This window comes from Solea solea, chromosome 17, assembly GCF_958295425.1.
Source record: "Solea solea chromosome 17, fSolSol10.1, whole genome shotgun sequence".
Lineage (NCBI taxonomy): Eukaryota > Metazoa > Chordata > Actinopteri > Pleuronectiformes > Soleidae > Solea > Solea solea.
The window spans coordinates 10,877,234-10,899,367 of NC_081150.1; the positions used below are offsets into that span (position 1 = coordinate 10,877,234).

Genomic DNA, 22,134 nt, shown 5'->3' on the forward strand with positions numbered 1-22,134 from the left:
CGGGGTCACCAGGTCGTCTAAGGAGGGGTGCACCGACCCAGGCCGGACACGGAGCAGGTCAAAGCCCCCGTGCCGCTCAGTAGTGGGATCGCGCCCGTGAATAGACACTGGAGAGCAGCCTGAGTGATACAGCGAGACACAGACTTTTTACACACACACATCATTATCACGTCTGCACATCACACATACTCTGTTGTGCTGTTAACCGTGTTCTTTCATTTTGTTCACAACAGCCTACACTGTTGTGCTGTTAACCGTGTTCTTTTATTTTGTTCACATCAGCCTACACAAAGCTGTGTAGGCCTACAGCGCCTCCACCTGGAGGACAGCAGCTACTACACCAACCTCTCTCATCACAGCTCCTCTTCTGCAGGTGGAATCAGCAAAGTGGTTCATTTAACTGTCTAACTGATACGTTTTTGTCAGCTGTTGATGAAAGGTGACTTAAAAACTACATTCACAACACTGTAAAAGTGTTGTGAATGTGTCACTTGTTTCATCAGTGAGAGAAGATTTTACTGTTGATTTGTAGTTAGAGTCTGATGAGTCATCATCATCATCTACCGCTTTATCCTCCGCCAGAGGGTCGCGGGGGGGTGCTGTGCCAATCTCAGCTACATCGGGCGATAGGCGGGGTACACCCTGGACAGTTCGCCAGTCCATCGCAGGGCCACACACAGATAGAGACAAACAACCATTCACTCTCACACTCACTCCTATGGTCAATTTAGAGTGTCCAATTTACCTAATCCTCACATTGCATGTTTTTGGACTGTGGGAGGAAGCCGGAGAACCCGGAGAGAACCCACGCACACACGGGGAGAACATGCAAACTTATTGAAAGATCCTACAGTTTAAAATCATAAAGGAGCAGTGTTGGTACTGTGTTAGTGTGTGGTGTAGTACAGTGTTTCTCAGTCCTGGTCCTAGAGACACACTGCCACACGTCCATGTTTTACACGTTTCCCTGCTCCAACACACCTGATTCAAATGATCATCAACAAGCTCTGCAAAAGCCTGGTAATGATTCATTCATTTGAATCAGGTAAAAGACAGTGTGTCTCCAGGATTAAGAGACAGTGGCGCTGAAGCTTTGTGTGGGTTTAGTTGAATAAAAATGTAAAGCATGAGAGATGAAGGTGATAATGATGTGTGTGTGTAAAAAGTCTGTGTCTCGCTGTATTACTCAGGCTGCTCTCCAGTGTCTATTCACGGGCGCGATCCCACTACTGAGCGGCACGGGGGCTTTGACCTGCTCCGTGTCCGGCCTGGGTCGGTGCACCCCTCCTTAGACGACCTGGCTCCCCCGGGCTCCCCCAGGGGAACCATATCGATACCGAACTTAGTGCGGACACCCGCTCGACATAGTCCACTGGAGCTCAGAACTCCTGAGCTCAAACGATCCGCCAGACTCAGCCTCCCAGTAACTTGGATTACAGGCGCGCGCCACCGCACCCGGCGAGAGCGCCGTGCTTTCACCGAGGTTTTAACCTGACTGTCGTGACGTCATCCTCACCTGAGCAAGGTGTGTGATTCAAATACATCAGAAATCTCTACAACAGCACAGTAAATATAAATACATCCAGAAAACACAGGAAATGTGTATCTGTAGTATTGAAAATAACAGACACATTCCAGGTGTTTTTACAGGCTAAAGAGTCGTTTATTCAAATAATTCCATTCAAAATACCAAAGATCACACACTTTAACAAAACCAGTAGATGTGTAAATGTGTTCTTTACTGTGTTTCCTTTTAATATTTTAACGATGTGGTGTTTTGATGAAAATGTAGCCCCAATGAAAAGATAGATGTGAGAGTGTGCAGAGATGAATGTCAGAGGGACCATGTGAAGAGCTGCTACAGTCCAACAGAGAGAGTGCATTGTTCTCTGACCCACATTAGCTGATGTGGAACTTGCAAAGACAAAAAGGTCACAGTGAATGGCTTCACACACTGGTCATGATCATGACATCACCCAACTGTTTTTACTGTTACTGTTATAACTGTGATTATGTTGATTTCATGACAATTTGCTCTACTCAAGGAAAGCAAAGGCGGCACCTGTGAGCAGCAGTGTCTGTACCGTCTGTACCTGGTCTCAGTTTGTGTGAAAAACAAATGTGTTCAAGCTGAAATGACACCTATCATGATAAAACAGGTACGCGGCTCAAATGTAATGTCATTTAAAACACACAGAGTGGCGTTAAGTAGACTTTGATATCTTCATGCCATATGTAATTTTACCAGCCACTTTATTCAGCTAATTACATAGCAGCAAATGAATGCATTTTTAGATCTACACACAGTCAAGACAACCAACTGAAGTTCAAACTGAGCATCAGAATGGGAAGAAATGGGATTTAAGTGACAACCATCATTGCGTCTGTTTTTTTTGTTGTTTTTGCAGATAATGATACAAAAAGGAGAAACAAGGCCTTGTTGGTCCCAACTCTTCACACTTTATTAGATGCACGCTGTGCCTAATAAAGTGGCCGGTGAGTGTACTCATACTCATACACAAGTGAACTATACTTAACGTGAAGTGCTTGTATATTATGTGATTTTTAAAGAAGAACTTTTAACATTTTTTAAATAAAGTCACCACGATGAACTCTACTTCATAAAATGTCAGATATTAACTGTATTTAGATTTTTTTAAGGTCGATTTTATTTGCTCCTCTGTGAAACTTTATGGACGGAAAACAAATCTCTCACAATTAAAACATTTAAAATAAATGATGTAAACATTATTTGATATATATACTCAGCCTTTGTTATATTGATGTTGAAATTCTATCATGATAAATATTGTTATTGAGCTGTACCACCCTCACACAGGTCCTGCCGATCACCTCCTGATACGCTCTCGCCTGAACCCCCGTTTTTCAGGTGAACCTCACTTTTATCCTCCCTGCTCTGCCTTTGACCTCCAAACCTGCATCAGTAGAACAGGATCCAGATGAGGCTCTTTTCTTTGGCCTCATCAGCATCTCAGACACATTCAGTGGCACCATCACACTCAGGGGTGATGTGTCTCAACGAGGTCTCGCCTGTCATTTCTTTCTACTCATGAGCTCATCTCGGTGTGTGGAGGAGGAGGAGGAGGAGGGAAAGGAAGCAGATAAATCTCACTGTGTTTTTCATCACGCTGACTTCATTCTTCACAGCGCTTTGATGGGACAGAGCAAACCTGGGTGGAGTCTGGAGATTTACGGCTGTCAGAAGTGTGCAGGCCATTAAAGCTCAGCAGCCTGTACTAATGAACACTCAGTGCAATCACACACAGAGAGAGAGAGAGCGACAGAAGTACAGTATGTACCGAGCTCATCGATCCACTCATGTCCTCAGAGACATCTGAGCTGCACTTTGACACAATTTGACAATGAAGCCAGAAAATTCATGTATTACACTTTTGTGCACAATAGAGTCCATTTTATTTTCACATTTTTGGTAAAAAAAAAACACAGATAGAAACGTACTAACATACAGATGCCTTCCTATCCCACCATCATACTCAAAGGAGAATCATTTAACAATATAAGCAAACAATTGTCCTTTTTTTCGATTTTGACACACAGTCACAAGTATTAATATGTTTCCAGATAAAAAGGCCTTTCATTAATGTCTATATATTAAATCAGCATATTCAATTTTTGCTTATTCTCCCCGTGTTTGTGGGTTTTCTCCAGGTTTCCTCCCACAGTTTCCTCCCATGCAGATGCAGATTTGGGGGATTATGCAAGATTGGACCTATGTCAGCTGGGATTGGCACCAGCGACTCCAGCGACCCTCATGTGGAGAATAAAGCAGTGGAAGAGGAAGATGAGTTTGGACACAGATATACCTAAGTTAGTACTACTACAGCACACACACACACACACACACACTCTCTATCAGACACACACATGCCATTGTTGCTCTTTTTGACCCCCCCCCCCCCCACACACACACACACAACCCCCTCCCCCGGGTATTGACGTGCCGCCGTGGGTCGGCCCCAGCTGCTACACACTGATGCAGAGCTCCAAACTGTGGCGTTTGTCATCAGTGTGGTGGCGTCTCATGGGACGGCAGTGGGACGAGTGTTGTAATTAGCGGGAAATGAGGCCAGCAGCAGGCTGCATCCTCCTGTGTGGGGGCCCCCGGGGCCCTCAGGGGACTTTGAGACACGTGTCTAACCTGTGGGACACTACCTGTGGCTCTGTGGAGTGATGCTTTGTTTTTTTTTACAATGAAAGTGAGATTGTTTTTGAGAAAGTGCAGAGGAGAGAGTGAATATATCACTGTAATAAAAGGCTGTTTTTCATGGAAGGCAAATGCAAACATTGACACTTGCTTTAATCTTGTTAAGCCAAAATGTCTGCTGTGAAAAGTCCTATTGATCAGTGATAATAAACAAGAAAAACTCATTCAAGAGTCATTGACACAAATTAATTATGGAAAGTTAAAAAGGTTATTTTTAGAGTAAAAAACAGCTCACTATTTTTTATGTGACGTATAATGTAAACCTAAATAACCTTTTCTAAATCACATGAAACATTAAATGTACAATAATATCTTTTAGTTGTGGTCCATCTGTTTGACTAAACAAGTCATTGAAGATTTTTTTTTATTTAAATGAACTTTATGTGGTATTTCATAAAGTAAATGGTGAGTGGGTTGATTTTAATATATATATACATTATACATTATATATATATATATATATATTATTAAATAAGTGAAAGTAATAATGATTTGCTTCACCACTTTTATTAAAACATTTTTTTGATTCAGATGTGTTTTTAAATAATGAAATATTATTAAGTATCCCTGTATACTTCAGCGACATTTAATCTCATTTTATTCATTTTTATTATCAAAACAGTTAAAAATCACTAATATCTTGCAAGCAAACTAGAGATTGCCAGTATTCTTGGGTCTTTTGTGTGTTTTTATGTCATATTAGTGAAGAGTTAGTGTCAATATCCAAGAGACAAATACAAGTCTATGGTCCCCACAAGTGACCTATATATGACAATGTGTGTGTGTGTGTGTGTTTGTGTATATGCTGTCATGCGTGTGTGTGCGTGCGCTGGTGTGTGCAGGTGTATGACGGCTGCTGCTGCTCCATCTGCATGTGATGAGTAAAGCCATGAAATAGATCCAGCTGGAGATGAGCAGAGGAGACCGACGCCTCCTGGGAAATCATCCACACCTCCAGCCGCACACTGTCCACTTCTTTAGCACCCAAGAGAACTATCAATAAGTGGGTAATTGAATTTTAAGCACAAACACAGCCATCAAATGAGCGTTGATATGTATGTATGTGTGTGTGTGTGTGTGTGTGTGTGTGTGTGTGTGTGTGTGAGATGGGGGGATGTTTAGCTGTGTGAACATGGTGATGCTGTCATCTGGCCCTCAGGGGGGTTTGCACAGGAAGGATAAATGTTTAATCCATTAAATAACAATTACTGCCTGAAATGGTCCAGAGTGGCTGGTGGGGAGGAGGAGGAGGAGGAGGAGGAGGAGGAGGGAGGAAGGCTGCTCCACTCACGTGTCAGTGAGATTAGTTCTTCATGGCACAAATCATTCGCACGCACACGCACACACACGTCCACCAGACTGTTTAAAAAAAAAAAAACAAGCTGTGGGAGTGGAAACATGCACTTTCTTTTTACATATAATACAAACATGTCATTGTTGACACTGTGGTCAGTGAGGATTTGAACACAACTGGTTTTATTCCACTCAGTTTAAAAACAGGCTGGATTCACTTTATTAGAAAAGCAAAATTCATTTTTAATAATGTTCTGTCAGGCCGTCCTGTAGTGATGCACCTGTATGCAAGACTAACATTCAATGAATATATATTAAAAGACACCTGTGTATTAAAAAAACAAGTTAAAAAAAACATTTTATTTGTGTGTAACATTTGACAGAGGCTGACTTTCACTGAAGCAGATTATTTTATCTCCAAATATTTGATGGTGAGGATTTATTTTGAGAATATAAATGACAAAAAAAAAAAACTTGACGAATTATGCATGTTTAAAAGGAAGTGGGAAGAGGTCCCACCCCTTCTCCCTACACCAATAATATGGTTATTATTTCATTGTATATATATTTTATACTTGATTCAACATTTTATCATTGTCATCATTATTATTATTATTATTATTTAGACATTTAAATATGATCAATATTATCATATACACAATAAGCTTTTAATACATGTATTTAATCAAACAGTTTAACTAGTTAACTTGTTAAATGTGTAAATAAAGTGATAAAGAGTCAGTCCATGTCAAATAAGACAGAATCCAAGAACTGCTCTCAGATTTTGTTCATGTCCTGATCTCAAAATTATTAATATTATCTGTTAGAAGATAATCTAATCTACAGAAGATTGAAGGCCCTAAGGAACAACAAAGCCATATTTTTTGCATGTTCATATTTATTTTTCTTTAACTACAACCCTTTAATAATTATAGTTTAGGACCTGACCACCAAGTGGCAGCAAGCAGAACTCCTTTAGTTTATATATTTTTCACTTCTTTTGAAATCATCCTATGCAAAGAAAAGGTGTTTGGATTAACACAATCCAAGAAATCCACCCCACTGAGAGACACGCGGCACTAAATTCACAGTAAAAGGCTGTTGCAGGTGAACTTTGACTCATCACAACATTATTTTAAAAACCACTGACTACAATGCTGTCTAATTGATTTATGGTGAACTGTCCTGGTCACCTGATCACGTCACATGACGGGGAATCCTTCACACAGAGAAACCACAACACGGTGCAGATGGTTTATTTAGTACGCCACTTGACCTTTTGTAACATCCGAACAGATTTGCTTCGTTCATCAATATTCATCGTCACATGTGTTAAGTAGCCCATCAGTGCACGACACTCCTCTGTGTTTTGGAAAACATATGTTCGTTTGAAACTGGATGTTTGACATGTTTCATCCTGAATGGAAGAAAAACAAAAAAACTATAAACTATACTCATACTCTAAAGTACAAGTCAAAGTGTAGACATTTAATGACACTGTGTCTGAACTCCTGCAGCTTGAGTGGAGAGTGAGCAGTGAACAGATGTTTGTAGAGATTAGTTGTGTGTTCTGACTGTAAATGAAATATGTGGTTTGCATGGTGTAAAAAAAAAAATCACTTTCTGCAATGTGAGATGGATAAAAATGGAGTGGAAAGGCACACATGTCTTAAAGCAATGAAAACTTTGAATTTAAATTAAAAAAAACATGCATTTATTAATGCTACTATTCAAAAATAGCTGTCCACAGAGAGACAGTACATGTTTTATTTATGTCTTAATTGGTTAATTAAACACCTCAGACCATCTTCTGAAAGGCAAGTAGAGAATAATAATAATCCACGTGTAGAGAGGACACCAAGTTTGTTTTCCCCAAAACACCTTAAGCCTGTGGGAGTTTTGCACACTGCACAGCATATTCAAATAGTTTAGTTTATTTTTGTTTAACAGGGACAATTTTACAATTTTACTTACAAAATAACTCCCTCTCCTGAACCTGCTTGCACAAAAACAAAACGTCTCATTTAGAATGAGCAGGGTCCTGCAAATTATACTTTTTGGTGAAAAAAAAACTATGATTCAACTCATCCAATTTAGCTGCACTAGCTATTTTTTTTAATCACTGCAACCATTTTGCTACCAGTAAGCACACTGGTTTGTCTTTTACATCTGCAAAAAAATCGTTAATTTCTCTTTGCATCACTGACATAAAAGCCCACATCTGAATCAAACATGAAATTGTAGGAAACTCAAAGATATTTTGTCCGTCAGAAGATGAGAAACATCAAACACAATGTGTTTGTGAAGAGAATCTGTGCAAATATGTTTTTTTTTTCTTTTGGAAAATATGACAGTGAGACTTTGCCTTCCCTTATATTGCACACACACACACACACACACACACACACACACACAAGGCTCCCTGAACCCAGTGTGTCAGAATCTGAATCGCTAAGTTGCACCCGTGATCCAAAGCGAGTTTGCTGGCTGTGGTTTTCTCATGCTGCTCCCACAATGGCCTGTATATGGGAGCTGCCTGGTGGCATTGCTTAATTAGGCGAAGAGTTGATTCATTTGCACTAAGTGACAGCTAATTAAAGGAGTGAGGGCACATCAAACTGACGTCCCTCTGAACTGTGAGGCCTCGGCTGCAGGGGATGTTAGGGAGACGGAGTGGTCACATATTGAATCGCTTGAGAACCACCTGTCGTTACAAGTGGCCGCAAACATATGGATCAATGTGTTTGTGTTTGAGTGTTTAAACGACTGTGCAGCTCATGTAGATTTGGACTCCGAATTCAAGCAAACTCACTGCACAGTGCTACGGAAGAACAATATACACTCATTGGCTGTTTTATGATGTAGACAGGATACCTAACCTCTGACCTCTGACCTTAACAAGGCATTTTCACCCAGGGTTAACTGACGCTCACTGGATGTTTTTCTCTTTTTAGGACCATTTTCAGTTCGAACTTCAGCAGGTTGTTTGGACGGTGAGCTGGTGTCATGTGATTGGATGATGACATATTTGCATTAAAAAGAAGTTAAACAAGTGTTCACTGAGCAAAGTTAAATGCTATAATGTCACAGTTTGTTTGTTTGAACTCAGTTTTCTCTGGTTTTCTCCCACAGTCCAAAAAACATGCAGATTTGGGGATTAGGTGAACTGGACACTTTATATTGACCTTAGGTGTGAGTGTGAGAGTGGATGATTGTTTGTCACTATGTTTCCCAGTGATGGACCCTGGACAGATGTTACTATAGGGCAATTACATACAATACACTATGATACAGTTTGAACCAATAACACAATAGCATAATCTAAATGAACTTTAACATGTCTACTTTTCTACTTTAATATGTTTTCAGGCAAATGTCTTCACACCTCACAGCCGTCTTTGAACAACTGGATCATAGGTGAGACTAAATCCTGTGTCTAAATCGTGTGTGTTCTGTGCAAGGCCGATAATATTTTTCACAAAATGTGTGTTATTGTTAATTTCAGTGCGTAAGCAGTCGTAATTGCGAGCTTCCAACCATTAAATCTGTAATTACAGGTACATGATTGTACTCGACAGAAGCAGAATTTGGCCTCTGTGTGTTAAATGTAGTCCCAGATGATTGCATACACACTAAGTTCTGTGAATCAATGACATCACGGCTGTTTGTTAAAAAGCCCAGCTGCTCCTGCGTGTCTGCTCTCAGCGTGTTGGCCTGTCTCCAACTTTTCGGGACACTGTCACAAGACATTACACTGGGCCTTCAAGCTTTCTGGAGTTCCAGGGGCCAAACAGTGAAGGCCTTCAGCAAGTCAACTCACATCTCTGTCTTTCTGCAGGACGAGAGCAACAGTCTCTGCAGGAGACCAGTGGACTGTCTTCGTGTCTGCTGGTGCAGCCCATGTGAATCCAAAAAGGACAATTAGGGGCTTATTAGGGTCTCGGGGAGATGAACCTCAGGGCGTCCACTCGCCTGCTCGGCCCCAGTTCTGAGTCGCTGCCATGGCTCAAAACAGTCAGAGGCATTGTCTCACCTAATTATGCTGAAACCAGGGGCCCCTTTTTGTGTAGCCACTGCCATGCCTGTCCGATTCCCTTCTCCTGCCCTGACTGCGAGTCCCTGTCCACTCTGGAAGTTTGCTAATTAGACAAGAAATGGGCTCAAGTAATTATGTCAATTCTTGTTACAAGTAGCCACACGGAAGAATATTATTTTGTCAAGAAAGTTTTGGTGCTGTGCAGTGGGAGGAGGGAGGGGGGACTCTCTCTCTCTCTCTCTTTCTCTCCCACGTTTCCCAAAGTCTTTTCCCTCTCATTACGCCAATAAACACATCTGCACATGCAACAGGGGGAAATGTGACGCACACAAGTCAGAGTCCCCGGCAAACTTCAGAGCATAAATAGATGCACTCATACAGAAATGGAGACTATAGAACGGCAATAGCATGAAGTTATTGCCCTAATTAATGCATTGTGCCCCCAGAGCAAACTGTTGTGGCACATTGTTGGGACCGTGAGAGCCTTTTGTTTCTATACCCTTAATAGGATGTTTTGATCAACGGCTGTTTGGTGACCCAGCTCCTCTTCTAAAAAAACCCCGAGCCCTGGGAAACGCAATTAGCTGGATTAGCGGAGCCATTTCTGCAGCCGCAAACAAAGGCGGAGAGATAGATCAGACATGCAGCGTCACATGAAAGTGCTTCAGACATTCTGCATAAATATGACTGACCCACAATATGTTATCTATTATTCTATACTGGACTTGGACACTGTTGAGTGTGTTTGAGGGTTTGTGGGCAGTTTAAAGTTGGATTCCTCCACATAAATTAACTTAACTTATGTTGTTTTTTTCTGTGTTCATTGATTGATGACATGTGAAAGGACATGTAGGTGTTTTATAAACAGATACTTGTTACATTCACCCGTCTTGTATAAAGTAGGTAAAAGGGATACTTGAGTAAAAGTATGTTACCAGAAAATGACTTTGAAGTTGAAGACTTTTTTATAATATTGGTAAAAGTCTAAAAGTATATGACATTTACTGTACTTTAGTATCAAAAGTCATTTTCTGATATAAAATGTACTTAAGTTTTAGACGTAAATGCATTAAAAAAGTGAGGAGTTATAGATTGAGCCATGGTGGCTCAGTGGTAGGGCAAGTTGTCTTTCAGCTGGAGGGTTGAGTGTTCAATTCCTGGCTCTGCTAGCCTATATGTGTCCTTGAGCAAGACACAACCCCATGTTGAAGCGTGTGAATGGGAATGAAAGATGTGTGAAAATGATAGTGTAAAGCAGCTCATCAAGGCTAGAAAAGTGCTATAGAAACAAAGACCATTCCCAACTCTTCTTCTTCTGATATTATTTGGTAGTAACGAGTAACAAAGATAGTTAGAGGAGTAAAACAAATTCACATTATTAGACTCTAATCAGATTCCAGATACCAGTGACTAAATGTTTTGTGCCTTTATAAATCCACTGTGATCTTACAAGTTGTAATGCACATGTCTAAATGGTAAATTAAGCATAATATTGCTGAAATTGCATTTCTTCTTGTTGTTTATAGGTTATTATGGGATTATTTTACTGGTCTGGCCCACTTGACATAAATTTAAAATGAGTCTGGCACCCCTGGTATAGATAGATAAATAGAATAGGTGTATCCTCATTTAAGTTTTATTTACACACTACACACAAATGCTTAATAATTTAAATGAATTCTATTATATTCAATTTATAGCAAAATACTCGATTTTTCGTATACTTTGTCATTTATTTTTTTCATCCCTCTTTCACTGCTCAGTGTTAGAGCAACATGACGCGCATGCACGAACAACAGAGAAGCCTCTACGTGACCTGCGCGTCTGCTGATCACAGCTCAGATAACAAACGTGCTGCACTAAATCTGACCACCACTGACAGCCTGACGCACGGGTGCCAAAGGTTCCCGCGGGAGCCACCTCTTTATTTATTTATTCATCACCACATGTCGCATTGATGAAGACAGTCGCCCATATCTCCGCTTCCATCGCGCGCGTCCTCTCTCTCTCATCTCCATAAACTCTCCGGCGCGTAATTATAGCTCCAGCTGTCCAAAAGTGTGCCGCACATTACGTCCGAACGATTGGAAATGCGCAATAATTGAATAATGGCTGATTACGGAGGATTAGATTTGTGGAGAGACATCAGAGCTGCTTCACTTCACATTCCGCTGGGTTTGAGTTTGATGCTCTGCTGATGTGAAGTGGTTTTCCTCTCACATCCTCACTGACTTCACTCTCACTTTCACAAATCGGATTGATGCGCTGGAGCAGGTTCAGTCTGCGCCACAGACCCATGTGTTGCATTCGTTACCAAAACCTCCCGCAAAAAAAAAACACTTGAACCCCAGGAGCCAAATAAATAAATAAATAAATTACATTACATTACATGTCATTTAGCAGACGCTTTTATCCAAAGCGACTTACAATAAATAAATCTGCTGCCGCACTGTGCGCCGGCATTTTGTGCCTGTGTTTGTCTCGTATCTGTAATCACGTCCCCGGTGTGTCCTAAATACACTGAAGTGGGACATTGTATTCTTTATCATGTGACCCGTCAAAGATTGGGGGGGAAAAGAAGCTTAATAGCCTATCAACAGATGCGCAGACTGTCCGCAAAGACAAAACGTTTAGTGCGCAAACCTAATTAGAATATGCAAATCACGTGTTGAGTTATATCGGCCGTTTGGGGAGGGAAACTGTTCTGCTAACGGAAGCCGGTTGATTGATGAATTAACAGAGAAATTGGCTAATGTGAGTTTATAAGCTTTTCTGTAAATATGATCAATTAAATGTTAGTTTTTATGTATATTTATTTATAAGGACATGATTGTAAGACAAGAAACAGTAAGTATATTTACTTGAACACATCACTGCAGGATTATTAATAACAAACGTCTGTTATTATTCATCAGCAGCATCGATTTTTTTTTCACTCGAATAACCTCTGATTTGTTTTGTCTGTGTCGTTTGTTTTTCACCATATATTAATGTAAATATCAAACCTGTCCTTCAGTGCAGTGCAGACAAACGAGCCATGGATTACACTGATTTAATTCGTGTCGAGAGATTAATCTGTTTGATTTAATCTGGGACCGTGAGTGGATGAAGTTGCAGTGAAAGTATAATCTCTCGTTGCTTTTGTGCGCATCAGTTTTAGAACCCAAACATTCACATGAAGGTTGCCTTAAATTTCATCAAATTGAAATAAAAAAAACTGTAAACAAAAGCATTTTTCCCCTTAAAATAAAACAATATATGATCATATATTATATTAAAATAAGTAATCCTACTAATTATTACTTGTCAATAAAATCAAACACAACCTCAGAGATGCATTGACAAAAAGGTAAAAGTGTCTTTATGTCTGTGCTTTTGTCTCATCCCATGGTCAGATGTTTGCTTTGTGCTCAGATGAAGCTCATAACAGGCTGAGGGAAACTTGAGTGTGCTGTCTCTCCTCTGCTGTGATTGGCTGACGCCTGTTGCCTGTTGAATAAAAAGCAGAGCAGAGATAAAAGAGGAGCATCAGTGTGTCACTGCACCGGGAACTCTGCCCGTCCTCTTTTTTTCTGCAGCAGCAGCAGCACCAGCAGCAGGGTGAAAAAGTGAATTCACTCAGTCATGACGGGGAAGGAGGGAACTGTGCTTTCAGACTCTGAGAATGAACAAAAAACAGCTTCTCAAATCAGTGTGAACCACGGACTCCACCACCATCAGCACCAACACCATCAGCACCAGCAGCCTCCGGGCTGGAAGATGCCCCCCACTGTGCACCGACGCACGGGCTTCGGGATCCAGGAGCTGCTCGGCCTCAACAAGGAGCCTCCGGTGGCGGTGACACCGAGGCGGCCGCTGGAGGCTCTGCCGCACAGAGCGCACCTCCTGGCCGCGCGGTCGGCCCTCGGCCACGGAGGACTCGGGGTTGGTGTGGGTTTTCTGGGACCAGAGGGAATACACTCGTTTTACAGTCAGCCCGCTTTTCTGGAGCAGGTGCTGTCAGAGGCGCAGAATGTGCACCTGCAGCCGCTGCACAGAAGCGCGCACATGGAGGCGCAGATGGATGCGCAGCACTCCGCCAGCTCCGGTGAGTGTGTGGAGTTTACTGTAGGCCTCAAGTAACAGACGTGTGCTTCTGACGCAAGTGTGAGAATAAATGAACAGTTATTACGTTTATTCTAAATGAACTCGTGCATGTGGAAGTGTTTATTGTGATGGACCAACACTGACTCACAGTCAAATTAAATATAAGTAGAATAAAAATAGTTTTATTGTTTTTAAAATACATCTTTTACTTATTTTATAAAGCCTCTGTTTTTAGGATAACGAAAAGCCTGTTGAATTGAGTCTTGTAAAAGATTGACAATTAAAGCAAATGATTTCGATTTCGTAAATTTCGTAGTAACGTTTTTAGACTATCTAATATTATCTTATCGTTTTTGGACAAATGTGCGCAATGCAGAAAAACCGAGGGCCACACATGTTACATCAAGAAAACAAATGTTTTCGATTTTCGCCCGAGTGTTACATGATGCTATTATTCCTATTATTATTGTTTTTGTTATTATTATTATTATTATTATTATTAATATTATTATTGTTATTAGTGTTGTTTTTTTGTATGGCGTCAAAATCACAACATACGTTGTTGTTGCTGTTGTTGAATTCGTTCGTTGTTGTTTCCCTCGCAGATTCCGATGACATGAGTCTCTCCTCCGGTGACCAGAAATTCTCCAAATCCTCCTCAAATCAGAGCAAGAAAAGAAAGAAAAGACGACACAGGTATAAACACAACATAAAAACCCTAAAACAAATAACAAGACTGTTTTTATTTGCTGTCATCAGTGATGAAAAAAACAGTCCTATAATGTGTATCTCTTTAATATGTTCATATAGTTTGATTTGATAAACAGGTTTTTTACAGTTTTAACAGTGAACTTATTATTATTGTAGTGCTGAACCAAAAATCACATCAAATATGTTCAAAACCTCTTTATTTATTAGAGAAAAAAAAGAAAAAATGTATCTCTTCAATTTTTGTTCTTGTGTTATGTATTATGGACCAACCTAAATTGCCTCTGTAAAACATGTCCTCTTTTTTATAAAGTAAAATCGTATTTTATTTTATTTTTTTAGTTTAGTTGTGTTTTATGAAACAAAAACAATATTTCTTCTTTCAAATTCATAGCAGAAAATGATTGTATTTTAGAAAATGTAGTCATAGTATTCATTTTAATTACACACATGAATGTAAATGTTCTGTTTTTTTTTTCCTCTCTGTACAGAACCATTTTCACATCGTATCAGCTGGAGGAGCTGGAGAAATCTTTTAATGAAGCTCACTATCCTGATGTTTATGCTCGAGAAATGCTCTCCATGAAGACTGAGCTGCCCGAGGACAGAATACAGGTGTGTACTATCAGTGTTATGTGTCATGGATGGAAATATATCTTTATTTATTTATTTATAAAGAAACAACAGCTGAAACAAAGTGCTGTACATCAGTACATAAATCATAAAACATGGAAACACACGACCTAAAAGACCTAAAAAACAGACAATAAAACAGACAATGAAATAATAGAAGAATAAAAGCATGTTGTACAACAAAAACAATAAAACGAAAGCCGAAGGAGTCTAACATATGTAATGTAAATCTAAATATGTAGTGCTAAAGATAATGTAAACCATTTAAACATACAAATACAGGAAATAGAATATGAGATATTGCACTGATGCTTCCATTGTCAAAATGTACTGAGGTGGATGAAAAAAAGGCTGAAAAATCCTTATTTTTAAAAGGACAATTGTCTGTGTGGAGTTGATGCATCAAATTTAGAATCACATAAAGATAAACTGCATGGTGACAAAATCATATAAAGTGGTGCAGACAGATTTACACACACACACACACACAGAGGAAGAATTGAGGTGGACAGACAGGTGGAGCCTTTGGTCATTTGCTCCATCATCATCATCATCCTCACAAAACCTCCTGCACTCACATTAGCAGCCAATTCACCCTGGCAGTGTAATTAGTTAATTGAGGAGAGCTTATCACCTCCCTCCCTGTGAGGGATTCGGGCCGCAGCCCTGAAAATGAAATGATAACTATACAGAAATTAATAAGCAGAGGTCAGTGGCTGAGCGGCAGTCTCTGCCTGCCGGGCTGCTACCAGCATTTTAATTTCCCAAGATATTTGAGCTCCTGTCTCCCATCGATCGGGCTTGGAAATTAACTTATTTTTCAATCAGCCTCCTCGCCCCCGGGGTCACCTTTTGCAGGAGACACCACACACACACACACACACGTGCACACACACGCTCCATGCACACACACACATTTGCTGTCAGAGAGCATGATTGCTCATCTGAGGCTCAGGTTTTTTATGAGATGGAGGTTATCATCAGATCTACCTGAATAGCTTCCTCGGCTCGGCTTTGATCGTTTTTAATTCCAGGTCTGAAAAACACACACACATATGCACACAAGCGCACACACGCATACACACTCCAAGACACTCTCTGCAATCTCATCCAGCTTCCTCGGCCATTTTAGGATGCTCATTCCCCCCCCCCTGTTTTCCTCATCCATATTCACAAGCGTGCTGAGGCTGTTACAGGCTCTGGCATGGTGGAAATCAATTTAGGCACTTGAGGAGCATGGAGGAGAGAACTACACACTCTCACACACACACACACACACACAAGAGAGATAGCAATGAGACAGCAAAGAGAAACATTTTTTAAATGACATAAATATGGCCTATTAAACACTAGATTTGAAGGCCACCTGTTTTTAACAAAGCACAATACTTGTACATTTAGGTGCCGTCGTGGATTTGTAATAAGGAACACACAGTGTCTGTACCAATTGCCAAAGAACAATGATTAAATCACAAAAAAAAAAATCATCTTCTAAAATCAAGTCAGTCTTGTTTTAAATTACCAGTAGATGTCATTATTTAACGGGTAATAAAAGGTTCCAGTCGCATGGTGCAACACAATAAGGAGTATAAGGAAGTTAGAAAGTTAATCCTTCATCTGAGTTTTACAATATATCAAAGCTTTCCTCCACACATGGCTACACCTCCTTTGAATAATAATTCACTTTATGTTTTTGGCCATACAAAAGCGACCCCTGCTCCTTCTGTCAGTCCATGAATCTTCAAAGTTGCATATTGAACTGTGTCTATAGCTTCCAAACTAGTTGTGAATTCTTTCTGCACAGTTGTGCCATTAAATTAAAGGTTCACTGTACTTTAAAAAACCTGAACCAAACTCTTTAAGTTCTATTTATAATTAAGATACAATCACAGTTATATATATAATATATAGATATAAATAAAAAAAATCAGTAAATTGTAATAAGAATGAAAAGAATCTTTACTGTTCCATAAATACAGCAAAAAAAAAAAATGAAATTTCTTTTAAACATTTCTAACAAAGATGATCTTTTGGCTAAATTAATTTTAGAGTTGCAGTGAAAACTGTCCATGTTTTGTTTTGTTGTTTTGTAAAAAGGAAAATAAAGGTCTCTCTGGGAATTAGATATGAAGAAGTGATTAAATAATGAAGGTAACGATGGAGGCAAAAACGTTAAGATGTTAAAGCGTTAATTGTTTTTGCAGAAGAGTAAGAGAATAAACAGAGAATAATATAAGGTTAATAAATGCTTATGATCCCTAGTGATCTCATAGCTTTATTACATATGGAAATCTATGTGATTGTTCCAGTTTAATTTCTTGTCAACAAGGAAATCTAAGAAATGAGTAAGAGAGACTTGAGTAAAATCTTTTCTCTCTGCTAAGATCATCATCTCAATCGCCTTTCCTGCAAATATTATGAAATTGGACTTTGCAATATTGAATGTCAAGGTCCAGTATGGAAGAATTTAGCTACATTCTCATTTGTTTGCATAGGATTACACTTACAACCTCCTAAATGTTACACATTGCACCACTAAGTGAAGTTTGGCTTCACACACACACACACACACTGAAATCCTTAAATCCTTTATTCTTCTGCAGGTGTGGTTTCAGAACCGCAGAGCTAAGTGGAGGAAGAAGGAGAAGTGCTGGGGTCGCAGCAGTGTGATGGCCGAGTACGGCCTGTACGGAGCCATGGTGCGACACTCCATCCCTCTGCCCGACTCCATCCTCAAGTCTGCCAAGGAAGGCGTCACAGAGTCGTACGCGCCGTGGTTACTAGGTGAGCTGCAGCAGACGTGTGTCACACACTCACTGACACGGGGATGGTGTCGTCTCTGCGTGAATAAAAGAGAGCTATTGTCCCAAGTGTCACCTGTACTTTGCCCACAATGACACATGGAGATATTTCTTTTTATATTTTATTGTTTTATAGAGGCAAACTCTAGCAGAGCTGCAAAATAAGATGCATGAATTTGTAACTCACCTGCCACAGTCTGATCAGTGAGCATTTAGAAAGATTAGTGTTTCAAAACCTTGTGTGTGTGTGTCGTTGTTTTAAAACTCCCTGATCCTCTGGAGTAAGAGGAAGAGTTTTTGTAATCCCTTTTTTCCTTTACTCAAGACGTGTTGGCCCACACTTTTACTGCCGAGCTCTGGTTTTTTAAAGGAACTCAAAGTTTCTTGGTCAACTTCAGTGCTCGTGTGTAAGAACATGCCACGGTGACAAAAGGGGGAATTTTGAAGTTAAGCCCGGCTCATGATCGGAAGCCAGTAAAAGTGTCTGTGTGTCAATAAAAGGCAGCAGTCGATGCGGCGATAATCCTACTTCATCAGGACAGATTAGACAAAATCTCCACTCTCACCTCATGTCAATTGATTATTTGAAATCAATTAGGTGACTCTAATTGAATAAGTTGCCCCTCCCTCTTTATTCTCTGACACACTCTTTATTTTTTTATTGTCCTACAGTACAGGACAAAGTGTTAAACCAATTTTAAAGTACATTACTTTATATTCTAATCATTAAATCGCTGTAAAGGTTTGTCTTTGTCCATCTATGTGTCAGAGATGTAGCACAAACACATGTAAGGACAAAGATATCATGTCTTTATATGTGTTTGGGCTACACATATAAAGATACAGTGACCAGGCTCTGCAATGTTTCTTCTACATTTACTTATTTAATAGCATAAATTATCTCAAGAGACTTTACACAGCTTTTTGATTAACTGAACCTAAAGGATTCCATTAAAATGTATGATTAAAATCGTCTTTATATAATAGATTTATGCATTTATTACAGGAATTCAAAGATGTTTTACTCTCTGGAGTGTGCTACTGTATTTATGTACATCGTAAATGAAAAGGAATGGGTCCAAACACATGTTTGTTGGTCTGACTGTGTCACTGTGTTTCCTTTAGGTATGCACAAGAAGTCCGTCGACCCCTCGCACACTTCTCCAGGAACGCCCGGCTGCACCAGTCCCCACACACCAGCACAGGATAAACCAGCGGGCAAGGTGATGGAGGACAAGGACGAGGAACACATGGAAGACACCGACGCCCCGATTTCCAGAGAGGAACTGAGAGAGACCAGTATTGCCGTCCTGCGAGCGAAGGCACAGCAACACAGCGCCAAGATGCTCGGCAGCGTCTCGAACAGAACGAACGTCCATGTCACGCATAAAGAAGAACAAGAAGAAGAAGAAGCAGCAGCCGACGATCAGGAGACAAAACAGGACACGGCAGAGGAGGAGGAGGAGGAGACGAGAGACTGAGGAGGGGACACGGGATTCAGACTAACTTTAACCTCAGTGGAGGGCAAAATACACAAGGTGAACTCATACTGTAGTTTTAAAGCTGCAGTTTAAATGTAATCATTATATAAAAAAAAGATCCTGTTCTTCAGTTAACCTGACAGGAGACATAAGAGGCTGTTGTTTATTACTTGTTTCTTCTGCTAGTGGAAATATTTGTACAGATAAACCACCTCAGTAACTTCAAAGGTGTGTTGTCACTCGATGTCAAACTTCAGTTCCCATGCAGCATATTATATCAATACCATTTAGAAGATTCTTTTCTTATCAATAACCAGCCCTAACTGTGAGCGTCTGACGGACTGACGTGGTCACACTGAAGCTCGTAACTGTGTGTCTGCTGAGCACGACACTGACCTTTGACCTCTCCTCCACGACACATTCTCAATTGGGACGACGGAGACGTTAAACTGCGTCTTCTCTCAGTCCTGCTCGCTCACTAATTGTGATGTAAAGACTAATAAGTATAATGTCCAATCACAAAAAACGAACTGTACAATTATGTAAAGATCCCGTCGATCATCTACGTCTGTCCTTGTATAAATGTAACTGTAGCTCTATTAAAAATTAATATTTAAAGTCTTCACGCTCTCAGACAAGATGTTCTGCTTATTGTCATCGTGTGGATCCCAGAGCTTTAACGTTCAGTTTAGTCACATCTAATGGTGAGACTGTAGATAGAGGTGTCAAACCCGCGGCCCAAGGGCCACATGTGCCCCCCCCAATCAAGGTTGTGGTCCGCCACTTCAATTTATAGATACATTTTACATCATAAATGTGTTTTTTATCATGAACTATATATATTGTTCTGTCACAAAACTAACACTTTTATTTTAAAATGATATCATGATGACATATTGAGCTCATATTATACCCCTACAGAACAGATGTTTTTTGGACTTGACCCTTGTCCCTCCTGACCAGATTTGAAGCTCATGTGGCCCCCAGGTCATCTGAGTTTGAGGTCCCTGCTGTAGAAACAAAGGACTGCTCCACTCACTGCTCCTGTTCCCTAGGCAACTATGTAGGCCTTCCCATTTCAGAAATGATGTTCTTTGTTTGTCCCCTATATTTGAATAGTTAGCATTCAGGTTCTACCACCACACTCTCCTAAATGTTACACACTAGACCATTCAGTCAGAAACTAAATATAAATGAAGTTAGTTTTAGTCTGACTGACTCTTGAGGTCAGGTCTGGTGAAAATACGATACTGACATGGGGCTCTGACCCTTGCGTTGCACCAGGGCTCTATGGCTCCCCCTAAGGTGAAACATGGATGGAGCAAGCCAAGATTAAGTTGCACCAAATTTCATGAAACTTGGTGGGAACTTTTAATAGCCCAAGATGAACGGAAAAAATGGTAAATTATGAAATAAATTATATTTAGCTCTGGCCAAGTTTTGAAAAGTGAGGATTACATTAATACATTAATGCTAATAGCTATGCTAATGGCCAGAAGATGTAACATTGGGGTGTTAATGATATGGAATGCAAATGGTATTTATGAGAAAAGCAGATGAAGAATAAATTAGCATATTCACCAGGATCTCACGTTCATAGCAGAGTCATTTAACGTGGGAGTGAATGCTCATTCAACACATTCCCACTGGTGAAAAACCCATTTAAGTCTCAGGCATCACTTTAATTTACTTCCTTCTTAAGTCATTAAGGACAAAAATGTCCACTTCCAAAAACATTACAGATTAATATTTGTTCTGCTTTTTTCTGCAAAAACCTCTTAAACAACTCCAGCCCTGCTCAAAACTACCAAATATTTTGATTATTTGATGGCACTGTTATGTACATATATGTATGTACAGTATATATGTATATATATACTGTGTGTTTTTTCATAAAAAAATATTATATAGCATCATGTAATCAACCTGGCATTTATAGGGTTAAAATCCTCTAAGTGATTTAGTGTTTGGTAGTTTTGAGCAGGGCTGAAGTTGTTTAAGAGATTTATCCCGGGGGGAATTAATCTGAATATGTTAAAGTGGATTAGTAAAAAATGTTCAGTGTTCAATTGATCTATTAGAAAAAGAAAATAAATTGAGCCATATGCACTAGCTCAGCAAAAATGGTGGCCAGTTAAAGAGGAAAAATGTGCCCAAATTGGACAAAATACGTCCAGAATGAAGCATGAGGTTTAAACCAGGGATGGGATTAAACATGATTTGTAAACTGTGGAAATGGGGGATTATAAACACTCTCATTTTAGTATTTGCAGATGGTAACAAACAAAGGACTCCTATGCTCACCCTTCAAATAGGCGAGTGTACCAGGAAATGATGGTGGACTTCATGTACTAGAGAGAAGGCCGTTCTTTGTTTACACTCTGGTTGTTGTTTTTTTTCTTTTATGGCTGCTGTAAAATCCCAGAGTGCGCAATCTTGTGGCCTCTGTAAAGCAACGTCCTTGCCTGAATTAGGCAAACGGCTCATTGTAAAGCTTCTCTAAACTTCTCTGAGTATTTAAAATACAAAACCCCTCTGGCTCGTTTGTTGTTGAAATATGGCCCTTTGCATGATGAACATATAAAAGGCTTCTTCCCTCCATTACAGGGTCATAATAGAGACAAACAACCATTCAGTCCCACCTACAGTCAATTTTGGTTTGACCTGATCCCCATATTGCATGTTTTTGGACTGTGGGAGGAAACTGGAAACCCAAACTCAGGTCTTCTTGCTGCAAAAGAAAGAGTTGGGCTTTTTTTCCCCGACTGACCATGCTAGAAACTCAGTGCCCCCCTAGGTCATTTAACCTTGAGACTCCTTTTCTAATGCTACCAAACAATTATTATTATT

At 40.0% G+C, this 22,134-nt stretch overlaps 1 protein-coding gene across 3 annotated transcripts; it reads left to right on the forward strand.

Annotated features, from left to right (window-relative positions):
- Positions 1-1,761: 1,761 nt before the first annotated feature.
- LOC131443235 (visual system homeobox 2-like) lies at positions 1,762-19,905 on the forward strand. Of its 3 annotated transcripts, XM_058612673.1 has the most exons (11): positions 1,762-2,159; positions 2,409-2,496; positions 2,840-2,890; positions 3,691-3,849; positions 5,089-5,249; positions 8,909-8,956; positions 13,157-13,662; positions 14,267-14,357; positions 14,861-14,984; positions 17,606-17,786; positions 18,929-19,905. In XM_058612673.1, exons 7-11 carry the CDS (start codon positions 13,200-13,202, stop codon positions 19,282-19,284), a joined length of 1,215 nt encoding a protein of 404 aa, XP_058468656.1. In that variant the 5' UTR covers positions 1,762-2,159; positions 2,409-2,496; positions 2,840-2,890; positions 3,691-3,849; positions 5,089-5,249; positions 8,909-8,956; positions 13,157-13,199; the 3' UTR covers positions 19,285-19,905. The 3 variants fall into 3 exon arrangements, with proteins under 3 accessions (XP_058468656.1, XP_058468657.1, XP_058468658.1); XM_058612674.1 differs by having other exon boundaries at positions 2,840-3,849; XM_058612675.1 differs by lacking the exons at positions 1,762-2,159; positions 2,409-2,496; positions 2,840-2,890; ... (1 more) ...; positions 5,089-5,249; positions 8,909-8,956 and having other exon boundaries at positions 11,372-13,662.
- Positions 19,906-22,134: the final 2,229 nt, after the last annotated feature.

Bases quoted from the DNA above. Each gene is read 5' to 3' on its own strand.
- LOC131443235 (XM_058612674.1), top strand. From the start codon at position 13,200: ATGACGGGGAAGGAGGGAACTGTGCTTTCAGACTCTGAGAATGAACAA. The intron at 13,663-14,266 runs GTGAGTGTGTGG...TTTCCCTCGCAG, and splicing joins GCAGCACTCCGCCAGCTCCG to ATTCCGATGACATGAGTCTC. The intron at 14,985-17,605 runs GTGTGTACTATC...ATTCTTCTGCAG, and splicing joins TGCCCGAGGACAGAATACAG to GTGTGGTTTCAGAACCGCAG.